We start from the raw sequence: 20327 nt of genomic DNA, 5'->3' as shown, positions 1-20327 counted from the left end.
TCTCCCCGTTAAGGTCCTATTTCAGCAGGTAATTAGAACACAGCCAGGCCAATGTTCTCTTTAGTTAGGTTCAGCTTACCTCCTACACACACACGCACACTCGTACGCATGCACACGAATACACGCACGCAAGCACACAAGCACACTGGCATCCGATGAGGGCAGTGCCCACTTATTTGCATCTCAGAGTGATTCACCATCCCCATCCATCTGCCTGGCACACCACACCACCCAAATGTCCAGCAGCATTAACCTGACCAACACCTGCATATGTTCATTTAGCAATCAACCATCCTCCCCCTTGTGCTTTGAGCTCACACAGAATGCTATGTAGCAATGGAAAGAAATGTGTACCCAAATTCGCCTCATCCCAGCTTGAACATGAAGGGAATCAGGTGCTCGACTGAGGGACTTGAAAATCCCCAAAACATTCCTTACCCCAGGACACTTCAACTGGTGACTACATAGCTTATGTTTCGGCATAGCATTAAAACATCTCTCTAGTCTCACTACAGATGCTTCATTCAGAGATCTGTCATAGAGGAGGAGAAAAGTCGTTAACAGTTCTTTAAAGTCAAGTTGTTCCAAAGACAACCCCAGCGTTGATTGAGAGAACAATACTGCATATTTATGGAGGTGTTGTACTGTACCACATAGGCTTCTGTTCTGTGATCGACAGAGGGTAGGCTGGGTTATGTTTATTCAAACAGTTCTCAACACACAGTGGAAAAAGACAGGATATTAATGAGGACAGGGTATGAACCTCTTGAAATATGAAGTAGATGTCAGAATGATGACATACTTTCAGTTTGTAGCCCCATATGATTTCTTATTGAACTATCGTCTCTGGTATGTGTAAACCTAGCTTCCTGCTTTGTAAAATGAGGGATTATGCTATTTGGTTCTTGCTACTTGGAGTGGCATTTTCGCTTGAACTTTAAACAAATACAAGAGCCCTTTAGAAAGCCTAAAAAGCTGTTTCCACACTCTGTAAACTCTACTGCCTCTCTGAGGCTGGGAGAGGGAAGAGGAGAGCCTCTGTGTTTGTAATTGTGAAGCACAAGATTGTGGTTGGAGAAAAAGACAGGGGAACCTAGAAATGAATCAGCACCATGGTTGAATAATGCAACAGGGATAGACTCTGAAGCACAGCATTTGGGGAGAAAATTCAGCAAACACTTTTGTGGGTTATGGAAATGGTAGGGGTTCAAAACTCCAACTTCTGACAAAATTGCAAATTCTACCATTCAGTCAGCCACACGGCAATGGAAAAGAACATCTTGGTACTTCCTCATACCTTTTGGTCTCCTATGGATTCTTGTTGAGTTGCCTTGTGTGTCCTACTTCAACTGTGTTTCACAGCTATTTGTTCATGTTGTTGTGCTCACAACCAGTTGACTTGTTTAGCTACTCCATGATGGCCAAACCTGCATAAGCTATCTGAAAGGCCCCAGTCAATCATTTAGATTGATAATGTATTATTATACACTATAACCAGGCTATAAATATTGGATCACAAACAAATGTTTTCCTCTTATGCTCGACAACAAGTTCAAAGAAGGAAACTTTCAATCGCCCAGACGTTGTGAAAGAATACAGATTTAACTATCCCACCAAGCTCACCTCTGCTTCTGAATGTCACGGAATCAGCCGAGGCTGCTCCTCCTCCTTGCTCGGGCAGGCTTCGGCGTTCGTCGTCCCCGGAGTACTAGCTGCCACCGATCTATGTTTCGGTGTTTGACTTGTTTTGTCCTGATTGTGTACACCTGTTTCCCATTACGTTGTATTGTATTCCCTATTTAACCCTCTTGTCGTTCATTGTGTGTTGTGTGTTATTGTATTCGTCATCGGCAGTGTTAGTGTGCGGGTTGTTTTTCCTCCTTGTATGGAGATTGTTTTCTTCTCTGGTTACTTTCAAGTAAAGTACGTTTCCAGTAGCTCTGTGTCCTGCGTTTGACTTCGCCTACCGCATTTCACCGTCGCATTCTGACAGAATAACACACCATTACGATGGAGTCAGCAGGATCGTCTGCGCCAAGGGGAGCACTAGAGGAGCGTGTAACCCAACAAGAGGCCATGATCCAGCACCTGGGCACCACCATCCAAGGGGTGATGGACACCTTGAGGCGATGGGAGAGTGGAGGTTTGCCCACACCTCATCCTACGATACCACCATCATCAGCCATACCCATCGTTCCATCTCCGGAGTCCAGTGGGATTCAGCTCTCGCTCCCGAGGGCTTATGATGGCACCGCGGCCGGGTGTCAGGGTTTCCTACTCCAGGTTGAACTCTACCTAGCAATCATTCACCCGCCGCCCTCGGGATACGAGAGCGTGTCCGCCCTCATCTCCTGTCTGTCCGGCAAGGCGCTGGAATGGGCCAACGCCGAATGGGGTGGGATAGACGCCGCTACGGTCAGCTATGCGGAGTTCACCCGCCGCTTCCGGGCAGTATTCGATCATCCCCCAGAGGGTAAAGCAGCGGGTGAGCGTCTATTCCACCTTAGACAGGGGAGGAGGAGCGCGCAGGAGTTCGCGCTGGACTTCCGGACGCTAGCTGCCAATACGGGATGGAATGAGAGGGCCCTCATCGACCACTACAGATGCAGCCTGAGGGAGGACGTGCGTCGGGAATTGGCCTGCAGGGACACCAACCTCAGCTTTGACCAACTGGTGGACATGTCGATTCGCCTGGATACCCTGTTGGCTACCCGCGGATGTCCGGATTCGGGGCCGTCCATTCCATCCCCCAGCACTTCCGAGCCGACCACTATGGAGCTCGGGGGTGCTGGTGCTAGGGAGACCAGGAGGGAGACCAGGAGGGAGGCCGTCCCCTGCACCAACTGTGGCCGCAGAGGACACACTGCTGGTCGGTGCTGGGGAGGGTCTCCTAGGAATCGAGGCAGTGGGCGACGCACTGATGAGTCATTCCAGGTGAGTAGGAGCCCAACTCACCCAGAGCTCTCTGCTGATCATATGTGTATTAAAGTGGTGTTTCCCGAGGTTTCTCCTCACTCCCAGCATAAGGCGCTAGTAGATTCAGGCGCAGCTGGGAATTTTATTGATCGCCAGTTCACCTATAAGTTAGGGATTCCTATCGTACCTGTTGATGTGCCCTTCCCCATTCATGCCCTAGATAGCCGCCCGTTGGGGTCAGGTTTGATTAGGGAGGTCACGGCGCCTCTCCGGATGAAAACGCAGGAGGGTCATGAGGAGATAGTACGGTTGTATTTTATTGATTCTCCTGCGTTTCCCGTGGTGTTGGGGCTTCCCTGGTTAACAGCTCATGACCCCAATATTTCATGGCAGCAGAGAGCTCTCCAGGGATGGTCTGATCAGTGTACTGGGCGGTGTGTAGGCATTTCCGTAGGGGCAACGACGGTGGAAAGCCCGAACCAAGTTCCCACCTTGCACATTCCACCTGAGTATGCCGATTTGGCTCTCGCCTTCAGTAAGAAGAAGGGGACTCAATTACCACCTCATCGACAGGGGGATTGTGCGATAGACCTCCAGGTAGGCGCTGCGCTTCCACGTAGTCACGTGTATCCTCTGTGTCAGGAGGAGACGGCCGCTATGGAGACCTACGTCAACAAATCTTTGAGACAGGGTTACATACGGCCGTCTACTTCCCCTGCTTCCTCGAGTTTCTTTTTTGTGAAGAAGAAGGATGGGGGTTTACGCCCGTGTATTGATTACCGTGGTCTAAATCAGATCACCATCAAATACAGCTATCCTCTCCCTCTGATTGCTAGTATGACGGAGTCATTACACGGGGCACGATTCTTCAAAAAATTGGATCTCAGGTGCACGTACAACCTGGTGCGCATTAGGGAGGGAGATGAGTGGAAGACAGCATTCAGTACCACCTCGGGTCACTATGAGTACCTCGTCATGCCATACGGGTTAATGAATGCTCCTTCAGTCTTCCAATCATTTGTGGACGAGATTTTCCGGGACTTGCATGGACAGGGTGTTGTGGTATATATTGATGACATTCTAATATATTCCACTACACGACCCGAGCATGTGTTCCTGGTGCGTCGAGTGCTTGGTAGACTGTTGGAGCATGACCTGTATGCGAAGGCGGAGAAATGTCTGTTCTTCCAGGAGTCCATCTCATTCCTGGGACATCGGTTGTACGTGTCAGGGGTAGAGATGGAGATTGACCGCGTTTCTGCCGTGCGTAATTGGCAGACTCCCACCGCGGTAAAGGAGGTGCAGCGCTTCTTGGGTTTTGCCAATTACTATCGGAGGTTTATCCGGGGCTTTGGACAGGTAGCGGCTCCCATTACCTCTCTGCTAAAGGGGGGTCCGGTGCGCCTGCAGTGGTCAGCTGAGGCGGACAGGGCGTTTAAACGTCTGAAGGACCTGTTTACCTCGGCTCCGGTGCTGGCACATCCGGATACCTCTTTGGCATTCCAGGTGGAGGTGGACGCTTCCGAGGCTGGGATCGGCGCTGTGCTGTCTCAGCGCTCGGGTACGCCACCTAAACTCTGCCCCTGTGCTTTCTATTCTAAGAAGCTCAGTCCGGCGGAGCGCAATTATGATGTGGGGGATAGGGAGCTGCTGGCTGTGGTTCAAGCCCTGAAGGTGTGGAGACATTGGCTTGAGGGGGCTAAACACCCTTTTCTCATTCTGACTGACCATCGTAACCTGGAGTACATCCGGGCAGCGAGGAGGCTGAATCCTCGCCAGGCAAGGTGGTCAATGTTTCTTTCCCGTTTTGTATTTAAGCTCACCTATATACTAGTGTCCCAGAACGCTAAGGCAGACGCCCTGTCCCGACTATATGACACAGAGGAGAGGTCCATTTAGCCCACTCCCATACTCCCGGAGTCTTGTTTAGTGGCACCAGTGGTGTGGGAGGTGGATGCGGAAATAGAGCGGGCGCTACGTTCCGACCCTACTCCTCCACAGTGTCCAGAGGGTCGGAGGTACGTGCCGCTCGAGGTTCGCGACCGTTTGATATACTGGGCTCACACGTCACCCTCCTCTGGTCATCTGGTTATTGGTCGGACAGTGCACTGCCTTAGTGAGAAGTACTGGTGGCCAACCTTAGCTAAGGACGTGAGGGTTTTTGTTTCCTCCTGCTCGGTGTGCGCCCAGTGTAAGGCACCTAGACACCTGCCCAGGGGGAAGTTACAACCCCTACCCGTTCCACAACGGCCGTGGTCTCACCTATCAGTGGATTTTGTCACGGACCTTCCCCCCTCCCAGGGGAACACTACGATCTTGGTCGTTGTGGATCGGTTTTCTAAAGCCTGCCGTCTCATTCCCCTGCCAGGTCTCCCTACTGCCCTACAAACTGCTGAGGCCCTGTTTACACACGTCTTCCGGCACTATGGGGTGCCTGAGGATATAGTGTCTGATCGGGGTCCCCAGTTCACCTCTAGAGTCGGGAGGGCATTTATGGAACGTCTGGGGGTCTCGATTAGCCTTACCTCAGGTTTTCACCCCGAGAGTAATGGGCAGGTGGAGAGAGTTAACCAGGATGTGGGTAGGTTTCTGAGGTCATATTGCCAGGACCGGCAAGAGGAGTGGTCAGGATATATTCCCTGGGCAGAGATAGCCCAAAACTCCCTCCGCCATTCATCCACTAACCTTATGCCTTTCCAGTGTGTGTTAGGGTATCAGCCGGTTCTGGCACCTTGGCATCAGAGCCAGACCGAAGCCCCTGCGGTGGACGAGTGGTTTTGGCGCTCGGAAGAAACTTGGAACGCTGCGCACGTCCATCTGCAGCGGGCCATCAGGCGTCAAAAGGCAAGCGCCGATCGCCACCGCAGTGAGGCTCCGGTGTATGCACCGGGAGACCGGGTCTGGCTCTCGACCCGAAACCTGCCCCTTCGCCTGCCCTGCCGGAAGCTGGGTCGGCGGTTTGGGGGGCCCTTTAAAGTCCTGAGGAGATTGAACGAGGTATGTTATAGGTTACAACTGCCCATTAATTACCACATTAACCCCTCGTTCCATGTGTCTCTCCTCAGGCCGGTGGTGGCTGGTCCACTCCAGGAGAGTGAGGTACGAGAGGCTCCTCCGCCCCCGTTGGACATCGAGGGGGCTCCGACGTTCTCAGTCCGTTCCATCTTGGATTCGAGGCGCCGGACGGGGGGCCTGCAGTATCTCGTGAAGTGGGAGGGGTACGGTCCGGAGGAACGGTGCTGGGTCCCCAGGAGGGACATTCTAGATCCCTCCATGTTGAGGGACTTCTACCGGAGTCATCCGACTCGCCCTGCTCCGCGTCCTCCTGGCCGTCTCCGAGGCCGGGGTCGGCGCACGGCTGGAGCCACGCGTCAAGGGGGGGGGTACTGTCACGGAATCAGCCGAGGCTGCTCCTCCTCCTTGCTCGGGCAGGCTTCGGCGTTCGTCGTCCCCGGTGTACTAGCTGCCACCGATCTATGTTTCGGTGTTTGACTTGTTTTGTCCTGATTGTGTACACCTGTTTCCCATTACGTTGTATTGTATTCCCTATTTAACCCTCTTGTCGTTCATTGTGTGTTGTGTGTTATTGTATTCGTCATCGGCAGTGTTAGTGTGCGGGTTGTTTTTCCTCCTTGTATGGAGATTGTTTTCTTCTCTGGTTACTTTCAAGTAAAGTACGTTTCCAGTAGCTCTGTGTCCTGCGTTTGACTTCGCCTACCGCATTTCACCGTCGCATTCTGACACTGAATTCATAAAAGGGAGGTAAGGATGGAGAATTTCTTTGTCAGCATTGAATGCAGTAAAATATGTAATTTCCCATTTCTCAGTAAAGCGTTTGTTTGAATGTCAGAAACATTGTATGAATAACAATGTATCCTCAACAGAGACAACATTCGGAAAGAAGTAATAACGTTTCAAGTTTGAAGGATTATTAGTTGTATGTACAGGATACACATGGTATAAACCGTCCAACGAAATGCTTACTTGCAAGTTCCTTGTCGGCAATGCAACAACAATAAGAAATAATAATGTTAAGGACACGAACATAAAGTAAATGGCTCAGTAGAATAGAATAAACATTTTAGCATAAGTATAATACAGGAAGGCGCAATTTTATAGTACACAATTCACACATGTATCAGGGAAGGGGGGATTGGGGGGAAAGTGTTTGAATTGTTCAGTATTAGCAATAGTATAAAATAAATACATAAAAAAATGTTTATAAAATAGTATTAGCAATAGCATAAACATATCAAATAGTTTAAGCGTATAAAGGAGGATGCAGGTGGTACTAATAAAATAGCCTTTGTTGTGATGTTTATGGCATTAGTGTACTTTAAGCAACACAAAGCACTTTTTTTTACTGGAGATGTCCTCAAGAAAAACTCAATGAAATGTTGACAAGGAAGTTAGAAGTGTATTAGTCACTGCTATGCTTCATCAAGGACAGGCAGTTAAGATTATATTTAGTAACTAACTAAATTGGTACTCTGTATGTACAGTACCAGTCAAAAGTTTGGACACACCTACTCATTCCAGGGTTTTTCTTAATTTTTACTATTTTCTACATTGTAGAATAATAGTGAAGACATCAAAACTATGAAATAACACATATGGAATCATGTAGTAACTACAAAAGTGTTAAACAAATCAAAATATCTTAATGCGTTTCAGTCAATCAGTTGTGTTGTGACAACTGGGGTTGTATACAGACGAAAGCCCTATTTGGTAAAATACCAAGTCCATATTATGGCAAGAACAGCTCAAATAAGCAAAGAGAAACGACAGTCCATCATTACTTTAAGACATGAAGGTCAGTCAATCTGGAAAATGTCAAGAACTTTGAACGTTTCTTCAAGTGCAGTCGCAAAAACCATCAAGCACTATGATAAAACTGGCTCTCATGAGGACCGCCACAGGAAAGGAAGACCCATAGTTACCTCTGCTGCAGAGGATAAATTCATTAGAGTTAACTGCACCTCAGATTGCAGCCCAAATAAATGCTTCACAGAGTTCAAGTAACAGACACATATCAACATCAACTGTTCTGAGGAGACTGTGTGAATCAGGCCTTGGTCAAATTGCTGCAAAGAAACCACTACTAAAGGACACCAATAAGAAGAAGACTTGCTTGTGCCAAGAAACACGAGCAATGGACATTAGACCGGGGGAAATTTGTCCTTTGGTCTGATGAGTCCATATTTTAGATTTTTGGTTCCAACCGCCATGTCATTGTGAGACGCAGAGTAGGTGAACAGATGATCTCCGCATGTGAAGCATGGAGGAGGAGGTGTGATGGTGTGGGGGTGCTTTGCTGGTGACGCTGTCAGTGATTTATTTAGAATTCAAAGCACACTTAACCAGCATGGATACCACAGCATTCTGCAGCGATACGCCATCCCATCTGGTTTGCACTTAGTGGGACTATAATTTGTTTTTCAACAGGAAAATGAACCAAAACACACCTCCAGGCTGTGTAAGGGCCAACAAGGAGAGTGATGGAGTGCTGCATCAGATGACCCGACCTGGCCTCCACAATCACCCGACCTCAACCCAATTGAGATGGTTTGGGAGTTGGACCGCAGAGTGAAGGAAAAGCAGCCAACAAGTGCTCAGCATATGTAGGAACTCCTCCAAAAGACTGTTGGAAATGCATACCTCATGAAGCTGGTTGAGAGAATGCCAAGAGTGTGCAAAGCTGTCATCAAGGCAAAGGGTGGCTACTTTGAAGAATCTAAAATGTAAAATATATTTTGATTTGTTTAACACTTTTTTGTTTACTACATGATTCCATGTGTGTTATTTCATAGTTTTGATGTCTTCACTATTATTCTACAATGTAGAAAATAGTAAAAATAAAGAAAAACCCTTGAATGAGTAGGTGTGTCTAAATTTTTGACTGGTACTGTATTTGTATGTCAGAAGTGTATTTGAAAGCACTGACGTTTTAAGGCTTACATACAGTACATAAATGTTTATATGGAGAGTAAGTGCACCTCCATTGAGGCTTTTTGAGATAACTTTGTCCTCTAAACTGACCAAACGCCCTCACTTTCTTGTTAAAGTACCTACGCTGCACATGTTAGTATTCAGTAAATGTATTAAGCATACAGTGGGGAAAAAAAGTATTTAGTCAGCCACCAATTGTGCAAGTTCTCCCACTTAATAAGATGAGAGAGGCCTGCAATTTTCATCATAGGTACACGTCAACTATGACAGACAAAATTAGATTTTTTTTTCTCCAGAAAATCACATTGTAGGATTTGTAATGAATTTATTTGCAAATTATGGTGGAAAATAAGTATTTGGTCAATAACAAAAGTTTCTCAATACTTTGTTATATACCCTTTGTTGGCAATTACACAGGTCAAACGTTTTCTGTAAGTCTTCACAAAGTTTTCACACACTGTTGCTTGTATTTTGGCCCATTCCTCCATGCAAATCTCCTCTAGAGCAGTGATGTTTTGGGGCTGTCGCTGGGCAACACGGACTTTCAACTCCCTCCAAAGATTTTCTATGGGGTTGAGATCTGGAGACTGGCTAGGCCACTCCAGGACCTTGAAATGCTTCTTACGAAGCCACTCCTTCGTTGCCCGGGCGGTGTGTTTGGGATCATTGTCATGCTGAAAGACCCAGCCAACGTTTCATCTTCAATGCCCTTGCTGATGGAAGGAGGTTTTCACTCAAAATTTCACGATACATGGCCCCATTCATTCTTTCCTTTACACAGATCAGTCGTCCTTGTCCCTTTGCAGAAAAACAGCCCCAAAGCATGATGTTTCCACCCCCATGTTTCACAGTAGGTATGGTGTTCTTTGGATGCAACTCAGCATTCTTTGTCTTCCAAACACGACGAGTTGAGTTTTTACCAAAAAGTTCTATTTTGGTTTTAGTTCTCTTCTGGATCATCCAAATGCACTCTAGCAAACTTCAGACGGGCCTGGACATGTACTGGCTTAAGCAGGGGGACACGTCTCGCACTACAGGATTTGAGTCCCTGGCGGCGTAGTGTGTTACTGATGGTAGGCTTTGTTACTTTGGTCCCAGCTCTCTGCAGGTCATTCACTAGGTCCCCCCGTGTGGTTCTGGGATTTTTGCTCACCGTTCTTGTGATCATTTTGACCCCACGGGGTGAGATCTTGCGTGGAGCCCCAGATCGAGGGAGATTATCAGTGGTCTTGTATGTCTTCCATTTCCTAATAATTGCTCCCACAGTTGATTTCTTCAAACCAAGCTGCTTACCTATTGCAGATTCAGTCTTCCCAGCCTGGTGCAGGTCTACAATTTTGTTTCTGGTGTCCTTTGACAGCTCTTTGGTCTTGGCCATAGTGGAGTTTGGAGTGTGACTGTTTGAGGTTGTGGACAGGTGTCCTTTATACTGATAACAAGTTCAAACAGGTGCCATTAATACAGGTAACGAGTGGAGGACAGAGGAGCCTCTTAAAGAAGAAGTTACAGGTCTGTGAGAGCCAGAAATCTTGCTTGTTTGTAGATGACCAAATACTTATTTTCCACCATAATTTGCAAATAAATTCATAAAAAATCCTACAATGTGATTTTCTGGAAAAAAATATCCTCAATTTGTCTGTCATAGTTGACGTGTACCTATGATGAAAATTACAAGCCTCTCTCATCTTTTTAAGTGGGAGAACTTGCACAATTGGTGGCTGACTAAATACTTTTTTTCCCCACTGTAAATTGTGTTTGGTCCTGGGGGCCTTTATCAAAGACTGCAAGGAAGTGTTTTGTTCTCTAAATGTTGGGGCTATGGGATGAACAGACGTTCACCTCTCCCTATGTCTAGGGGGTCTACTCTTTGTCGTCAGCCAGCCACCTGCTTTTGTCAGACAGTCCGACGGGTTCCAATATGGCTGCCACCCGCAGCCCTCTCCCTTTTCTGATAGACTGAACAAAGGCATGTTTGCTAAAATATAATGCTTGCAAAATGTCACTCTTTGGTTGGAAGGCCTGAGTCAGCGTTCAGCTTTCAATAGATGATGTGAAAACATACTTTATCAACCTCAGTGTTGTTATTTCCAACTCAAGCCTTGATAACCTTGGCAGCTCTTAATATCCTTGGCAGCTCTTGATAACCTTGGTAGCTCTTGATAACCTTGGCAGCTCTTGATAACTTGGCAGTTCTTGATAACTTGGCTCAATAACACTAATTGTCAAGCAAAAAACAACAACATTGTCCTAAAGTTGGGAATCATTTCTCTCTAAATGAAAAACAGTAAATGTATCCCCACCCTCTAATCCATTAAATAATGAATCAGCTGGCTATTACAGGAAGAGTCAGTGGCTGTCTAAGAAAGTGTTAGACAGCATTACCTCCCACTGCCAACAGAATTAATTCAATAATGAGTAACAAATGTCTACTTTATTTATGTGTTGTTTAGGTGGATGGATCTAACAGTGCTTACTTATACTACTGATTAATGTTATCAAGTGCAGCAACGTATTCTACAGTGAGGGAAAAAAGTATTTGATCCCCTGCTGATTTTGCACGTTTGCCCACTGACAAAGACATGATCAGTCTATAATTTTAATGGTAGGTTTATTTGAACAGTTAGCGACAGAATAACAACAAAATAATCCAGAAAAATGGATGTCAAAAATATTATAAATTGATTTGCATTTTAATGAGGGAAATAAGTATTTGACCCTTCTGCAAAACATGACTTAGTACTTGGTGGCAAAACCCTTGTTGGCAATCACAGAGGTCAGACGTTTCTTGTAGTTGGCCACCAGGTTTGCACACATCTCAGGAGGGATTTTGTCCCACTCCTCCTTGCAGATCTTCTCCAAGTCATTAAGGTTTCGAGGCTGACGTTCGGCAGCTCGAACCTTCAGCTCCCTCCACAGATTTTCTATGGGATTAAGGTCTGGAGACTGGCTAGGCCACTCCAGGACCTTAATGTGCTTCTTCTTGAGCCACTCCTTTGTTGCCTTGGCCGTGTGTTTTGGGTCATTGTCATGCTGGAATACCCATCCATGACCCATTTTCAATGCCCTGGCTGAGGGAAGGAGGTTCTCACCCAAGATTTGACGGTACATGGCCCCGTCCATTGTCCATTTGATACGGTGAAGTTGTCCTGTCCCCTTAGCAGAAAAACACCCCCAAAGCATAATGTTTCCACCTCCATGTTTGACGGTGGGGATGGTGTTCTTGGGGTCATAGGCAGCATTCCTCCTCCTCCAAACACGGCGAGTTGAGTTGATGTCAAAGAGCTCCATTTTGGTCTCATCTGACCACAACACTTTCACCCAGTTCTCCTCTGAATCATTCAGATGTTCATTGGCAAACTTCATACGGCCCTGTATATGTGTTTTCTTGAGCAGGGGGACCTTGCGGGCGCTGCAGGATTTCAGTCCTTCACGGCGTAGTGTGTTACCAATTGTTTTCTTGGTGACTATGGTCCCAGCTGCCTTGAGATCATTGACAAGATCCTCCCGTGTAGTTCTGGGCTGATTCCTCACCGTTCTCATGATCATTGCAACTCCACGAGGTGAGATCTTGCATGGAGCCCCAGGCAGAGGGAGATTGACAGTTCTTTTGTGTTTCTTCCATTTGCGAATATTCGCACCAACTGTTGTCACCTTCTCACCAAGCTGCTTGGCGATGGTCTTGTAGCCCATTCCAGCCTTGTATAGGTCTACAATCTTGTCCCTGACATCCTTGGAGAGCTCTTTGGTCTTGGCCATGGTGTAGAGTTTGGAGTCTGATTGATTGATTGCTTCTGTGGACAGGTGTCTTTTATACAGGTAACAAGCTGAGATTAGGAGCACTCCCTTTAAGAGTGTGCTCCTAATCTCAGCTCGTTACCTGTATAAAAGACACCTGGGAGCCAGAAATCTTTCTGATTGAGAGGGGGTCAAATACTTATTTCCCTCATTAAAATAAAAATCTATTTATAACATTTTTTACATGCATTTTTCTAGATTATTTTGTTGTTATTCTGTCTCTCACTGTTCAAATAAACCTACCATTAAAATCATAGACTGATCATTTCTTTGTCAGTGGGCAAACGTACAAAATCAGCAGGGGATCAAATACTTTTTTTCTCTCACTGTATAAGGGACTTTTTAATGTGTCTAAATACACTAAACAAAAGTATAAACGCAACATGAAACAAGTTCAAAGATTTACAGTTCATATAAGGAAATCAGTCAATTGAAATAAATCCATTAGGCCCTAATCTATGGATTTCACATGACTAGGAATACGGATATGCATCTGTTGGTCACAAATACCTTAACAAAATAAGGTAGGGGCGTGGATCAGAAAACCAGTCAGTATCTGGTGTGACCACCATTTGCCTCATGCAGCGCGACACATCTCCTTCGCATAGAGTTGATCAGGCTGTTGATTGTGGGCTGTGGAATGTTGTCCCACTCCTCTTCAATGGCTGTGCGAAGATGCTGGATATTGGCAGGAACTGGAACACACTGTCTTACACGTTGACCCAGAGCATCCCAAACATGCTCAATGGGTGGTGAGTATGCAGGCCATGGAAGAACTGGGACATTTTCAGCTTCCAGGAATTGTGTACAGATCCTTGCGACATGGGGCCGTGCATTATCATGCTGAAACATGAGATGATGGCGGCGGATGAATGGCATGACAATGGGCCTCAGGATCTCGTCACGGTATCTCTGTTCATTCAAATTGCCATCGATACAATGCAATTGTGTTGGTTGTCTGTAGCTTATGCTTGCCAATACCATAACCCCACTGCCACCATGGGGCACTCTGTTCACAACGTTGACACCAGCAAACCGCTCGCCCACACAGCACCATACTTGCTGTCTGCCATCTGCCCGATACAGTTGAAACCGGGATTCATCCATGTAGAGCACACACCTCCAGCGTGCCAGTGGCCATCGAAGCTGAACATTTGCCCACTGAAGTCAGTTACGAAGCCAAACTGCAGTCAGGTCAAGACCCTGGTGAGGACAATGATCACGCAGATGAGCTTCCCTGAGACTGTTTCTGACAATTTGTGCAGAAATTCTTTGGTTGTGCAAACCCACAGTTTCATCAGCTGTCCGGGTGGTGGTCTCAGACGGTCCCACAGGTGAAGAAGCCGGATGTGGAGGTCCTGAGCTGGCGTGGTTACCCGTGGTCTGCGGTTGTGAGGCCGGTTGGACATACTGACAAATTCTCTAAAATGACGTTGGTAGAGAAATTCACATTAAATTATCTGGTAACAGCTCTGGTGGACATTCCTGCTGTCAGCATGCCAATTGCACGCTCCCTCAAAACTTGAGACATCTGTGGCATTGTGTTGTTTGACAAAACGGCACATTTTAGAGTGGCCTTTTATGGTCCCCAGCACAAGGTGCACCTGTGTAATGATCAAGCTGTTTAATCCGTTTTTTAATATGCCATACCTGTCAGGTGGATGGATTATCTTGGCAAAGGAGAAATGCTCACTAATAGGGATGTACAGTGGGTATAGAACGTCACCACCCCCTTTCAACTGTACTCCGAGGGATAGACAAAGCCTTTGAAATATTTGTATATCCATCCCCTGATTTGTGCCTTTCCACAACTTTATCTCCTAGATCTTTTGAAAGTACCGTTCCGCCCATAGTGGATTCTTTGCTTTGAATTGCACTACAAAGCAGTGGAGTCCTCTATGAACAACTGCTTTTATTCTGAACTAATCAAAGTCAATACAATTGATCACAGATGGAAGCCAATTAGCTTAATTTTTGATCTGGAAGTTGGTTGGTTATACCTCAGAAAGTTTTCAATTGCAATTCTAAGGGGGGGTGTTCACTTATCCAAGTATGGTATTTGACTGTTTTAATTGTAATTAATTTTCAGAGTTTTTTAGATATTTCTTTTCTCACTTGGATATTGTGGGTTACCGTGTGTAAATAAAGCCGGAAAAAGTCTGATTTGATGTGTTTTCATTTCAGGCTGTAAGGCAACCAAAGGTGAACATTTTGAAAGGGGGTGGTGACTTTCTATACCCACTGTAAACACATTTGTGCACAGAATTTGAGAAATAAGCTTTTGTGCGTGTGGAACATTTCTGGGATCTTTTATTTCAGCTCATGAAACATGGGGCCAACACATTACATGTTGCATTTATAGTTTTGTTAATTGTGGATGTGTCTAAATAATCTCTCTCTCTCTCTCTCTCTCTCTCTCTCTCTCTCTCTCTCTCTCTCTCTCTCTCTCTCTCTCTCTCTCTCTCTCTCTCTCTCTCTCTCTCTCTCTCTCTCTCTCTCTCTCTCTCTCTCTCTCTCTCTCTCTCTCTCTCTCTCTCTCTCTCTCTCTCCTTCTAGCTCAGAACTGTTCGGGCCTGAGGACGTGTGGCCAGTGTTTGGATCAGGCAGAGTGTGGCTGGTGTGGAGACCCCACTAACACAGGGAAAGGCCAGTGTATGGAGGGTTCATACCGCGGGCCCATGAAGAGCCCCTCCAGACAGACAAGAGACAGGGAGAGGGACCGAGACATGGTGCTGGAGCCTGGTCTTTGCCCCAGAGATAAAGGGTTTGACTGGGCCTACATCCACTGCCCTGGTGAGTCAACACACACAAACACACAGACACACACACACACACAGAGACAAATGCATGCATGCATACACGTAGGTACGTCGACCCATGTAACTACGCACACACAAAAACTCATTATAACTCAGACACATCATGTAGCACATCAATACAACTATAAACACACATAAATACATTCACATTTATTGTATTCCCTTGGCTTCAGACTTAAAGCTATACACCCACTCCAAATACTTAAGTACATACCCAAACACTCATTGATAATCTCTATCTCTCTCGCTCTCTCTCCCTGTTTTCCAGCTTGTCAGTGTAACGGCCACAGTACGTGTGTCAACGGCAGTGCTTGTGAGCAGTGCAGGAACTTGACCACCGGACCACAGTGCCAGACCTGCATGCCTGGGTACCATGGAGACCCCACTAACGGTGGGAAGTGCCAGGGTAAGTACAGTAGGGGTGCAGTGCAGCAGAGTGGACTGGAGGGGGCAGTGTGTAAAGGTTTTGGCTCAGATGTATTTCTGACTGTGTTGAAAGGTGTAGTAGACAGGCGCTTGAGCAGCTCTGTGTTTAATCAGAGTTCGATCAGCTGCTGCATTATTTCAATCCTGTCCAGTCCAGTGGTCACGATTGTTATGAAACGCTGATCTGGTAGATCCACAACACTATCACTCTGAATCTCTCAGGATGACATGGAAAGAAAGAGCAAGGTGAATAACAGAGAGGGCCAGAAAGAGAGATGGGAAGAAAGAGGATGGAAAGAGGAAGGAAACCGATATCTGTAGACTATAATAGTGAGATAGAAAGAAAGAGTAGGAGAAAGTGAGTGAGCGTGAGAGAGAGGAAGGTGTAATAACGTCATTCTCCGGCTGACAGATGTGCTTTTTCCCCGGGTGGCACGTGTCATTAAATCACATTTAATCATTTTCTTATTTCCTGAAGTTGACTGCAGCCCCCGCCGCTGGCGACGAGCACAGGGCCGCTCACCCTCTCTCCTCTCTCACACTCCCTCAATCCTCCCCTCTGTCTTTCCTCCCTCCATCACCATCCCTCCCCCAACAGGTTTAACGCTGTCATGATTAAATGCAATTTATTAACTCCCGTCTGTCATATATATACCTCCCCACCACGGCCGCTTGTTTAACAGGCTGACTCTTGAGGAGTGTGCCTGTGGAGGCTGTTTCACTCCTCAGTCTTGCAGGATAGAACGATTTACCTGGGCGTCAATGGCTCTAAGTCACTGATCTGTACTGGATTAGGCTCCGAATGGGATTTATCTCCTCATGTCTTTACATTGTGGAGGGGCAGGAGAGTAGGGAGAGTAGACATCAGACAGAGAGAGCGATTTGAAGAGAGAGAGAGAGAGGTGGGGGGAGAGGACGAGAGAGACAGCACGTCAACAAGGCATCATACTAAAATATGAGGAATGCAGAGCTGCCCTTGGAGTAAGAATGGATAATAGAATGTTAGGGGGAAATGGGGAGATGGAGGATAGACAGGAGGAGGAGAGATTGCCCGGTCTGGTGTCCCCGGCCGTGATAGATGAAGAGCTGACCTTGTGCAATGTGAGAGGGGGCAGTGTGTGTGTGTTTGAAGGAGTGTGTGTATGCAGCACATATGTGGTGAGGAGAATAGCCCTCCAAGTCTCACTGACAGGTTCACCTTGTGGAGACACTGAAACCGTCTGCTCACCCTGTCCAGCCTAGCCCAGTCTAGCACAGTACGGCATGGCTTGACTCACTGCAGCACACCTCTCTCTGGGGCTTAGAGTACTTTGAGAAGGAGAGAGAACACTCTTAGCACTAGCCTGTGATGGGCTGTGCATATAAATTGACTTTTGAAAGAGAACAGCATGGTGACATAACATGTTCTGCTGTGGTGGTAGAGGTTTGATAGAGCTTGGTGAGGGAATTTACTGTACAATAGCAAAACGTACAGTCCCAGACACTTTCTGTTGACTACAATACCAAAACTTACAATACGAGATAATACCAAAGCAAGGTAAGGCAGCCAGTGTTGCCTGAGCTACTGTAAACCTGGTTGATGCAATGTGCCAAGGTTAGCATTTGCTCTTGTGTTATGGTAGCCATGACTGATCTGTTTCTCCTTAACTACAGCTGTAGTAGTACTTGTACTTGTTTAACACTCTTCTGGAAACTTCTGGTTGGCCTACTTTGTTCTTTGTTTGCTCTGGACAAGTGGCAGCGTAATATGTCTGACTTCCAGTGTGTTTTTGTTCACTAACTGCACTGTAGGCACACAGTCACACAAAAGACACACCGGGAGCCCCAGAAAGCTGTTGGTTGTTGTTCTTTTAGTCTACCTCTCTCTCCTCCTCTCCCTCTCTTTATTCCACCCTCTCCTTGCATGAAGCCAGCACTGCAGAGTTCAAATAAATGTTTTTTATTGCTTTTGGATATGGCACACTGTGCTAGCCTGGTGAATTCCATTACAGACTGTAGTAGAGCCCCTTTACCCAACTAGTCCTCCACAGGCCCTGTCTCTACATGTGATGTAGAGACATGTTTATCTGTCGGTCGGTTGGTCAGTTGGGTGGTCTGTCTGTCAGTCTCTCTCGCTTTCTGTCTGTCGTTCTGTGTGTCTGTCTGTCTGTCTGTGTGTCTGTCTGTCTCTCTCTCGCTGTCTGTCTGTCTTGGTTTCTGTCTGTCTGTCTGTATGTCTGTCTGTCTGTATTTTTGTTTTTCTGTCTCTCTTCCTGCCTGTTTGTTTAATGGTCTCCAACCCTGAATTGCTTGTTGGTTTTTCTGTTGTGGTTTTGTGCTCTCAATGACGCCTAAATTGCTCTTGAGGGGATTTATAAACTCATATTGTGTTGTGTTGTTTGCCCGCTAACCTTTCTGTGTAATGGTATTCACATCTCACAGTGTTCCCCAAACCACTAAGATTTCATGCAGAATTCTCTTATTATTGCCTTTCATAAATCTTGCATGCAGGAGTAGCCTACTTCAACACCCTTTCACCTTCTTTCTTGACTTTTTGGTTTTCTTTCTCTTCTGCTCTCTCTTTCTCCCCGTTCTCTATTTCTCTCTTTCTCTGTCTCTCTCGAAACACATATGGGTTGTTCCATGACATTTCAGCAAGCCATGACCCCCACCATCTTTGATTGTTCTGTAATAGGGTTTCTGCAGTTAGAAATATTATTAGCATTATTAGATTAGCATTCCTGCAACATTATTTAGTTTATAATATCATCTGATCTCTGAGATATTAAGCTAATTGATTGCAGCCAAATTGGTCCGTTTAATTAATAGGGTTCACATAATATTCAATAAATATAGTACCTAACATCCGATCTGGACCAAACTTCATCCTACCAATGACTAAGACATGAGGAATCCAAAGGAATTGTCAAAAGCCACCCACGGACACCCCACACCAAGCCCACCCCAATGACCAGTATACAGTATCAGTTCTCTATGTCTGACAAGTAGTATGAAGCTGCGGCTAGGAGTATTGTTTCTCCATACTATGTAATGTATTCAAAGGGAATTTGGTGATGGTTATTTTCCCCTGTTAAGAGAAATTAGTAATTGCAGTTGTTAGGTTTATGCCCCCCATACAACCTTATATTACCAGGCTCTGACCACTAGATGGTGCTGTTCCTGCTATTAGTTTACAGACGTGTGAAGATGATAGTGATTTATAAATATAGGGGAAGAGTTCAAGTTAGAACAATTTATTTGCCCAAATACATCATATGAAAACAAAAATGGGTTTCCCAAGGACCAAGTCAAACTTAATGGCATAATCTGTGTCACTGGAAACTCTCTTTGCACCTCTGAGGCTTTTTAGAGAGTGGAACGATGTGATGGAAGCTGCGGGTTCCTGTCAGAGTTCATGAGTTCTAGTTTGTTGCTATGATGATGAGTACTGGATTGGAATTGCCGATGCTGTGGATGATGAAAACATGACCGTAAAGGTGAAATTCATGTACCAAGTTATCCAGCAAGGTCATTTTATTGGCAAAACAGAGAGGACACATGTTATGTACCAACAACAAGCATCATCTGATACCCATATACTTCCAGTCATTGTGCTAACGCTAGTTAGCATTGGCTCGCAAAACTACCTCTAACTTCCTTCATTCTGGACACAGAGACATAAAAATAGTAACCACAATTTCATCTGACTCTGCAGAAGTAGATAAAGGGCCTCATTGCCAAAATTCTGAAGTATCCCATAAGGCACCAACCACTGCAACTGGTCACCAATATAATTTGGGCGTTATCACTGCAATAGAAGATGCACTGAAGAAAGAAAATAAAGTGAAAGAATGAAATGAGGAATGCGTAGTCCTCAAGCTGCTATCTTATCTTCCAAGATAGCGTAGCAGTGCGGTCGTGTTCTCTTGTGTGTCCATGTAAATAGCCTGTTTTTTGTATTTTTGGTGTATTTTATGTATATATTTCCCTATCACACTTTTCATCCTTCTACTAAATATACAGTAGAAGGATGATTATTTAGTCAGCCACCAATTGTGCAAGTTCTCCCACTTAAAAAGATGAGAGAGGCCTGTAATTTTCATCATAGGTACACGTCAACTATGACAGACAAATTGAGAAAAAAAATCCAGAAAATCACATTGTAGGATTTTTAATGAATTTATTTGCAAATTATGGTGGAAAATAAGTATTTGGTCACCTACAAACAAGCAAGATTTCTGTCTCTCACAGACCTGTAACTTCTTCTTTAAGAGGCTCCTCTGTCCTCCACTCGTTACCTGTATTAATGGCACCTGTTTGAACTTGTTATCAGTATAAAAGACACCTGTCCACAACCTCAAACAGTCACACTCCAAACTCCACTATGGCCAAGACCAAAGAGCTGTCAAAGTACACCAGAAACAAAATTGTAGACCTGCACCA

At 45.7% G+C, this 20327-nt stretch overlaps 1 protein-coding gene across 1 annotated transcript in view; it reads left to right on the top strand.

Moving 5' to 3' along the window:
- The window catches only part of LOC121571651 (attractin-like protein 1), a 351689-nt gene that overhangs the window by 112887 nt on the left and 218475 nt on the right, over nucleotides 1-20327 (top strand). Inside the window, exons 19-20 of the mRNA XM_041883244.1 lie at nucleotides 15217-15453; nucleotides 15748-15885. Of these exons, the coding sequence (XP_041739178.1) occupies nucleotides 15217-15453; nucleotides 15748-15885 (375 nt within the window). The remainder of the gene's footprint in view (nucleotides 1-15216; nucleotides 15454-15747; nucleotides 15886-20327) is intronic.

The sequence above is a fragment of the Coregonus clupeaformis genome, chromosome 1, assembly GCF_020615455.1.
Source record: "Coregonus clupeaformis isolate EN_2021a chromosome 1, ASM2061545v1, whole genome shotgun sequence".
Taxonomy (NCBI): domain Eukaryota; kingdom Metazoa; phylum Chordata; class Actinopteri; order Salmoniformes; family Salmonidae; genus Coregonus; species Coregonus clupeaformis.
This window is presented reverse-complemented; position numbering and strand designations above follow the sequence as displayed.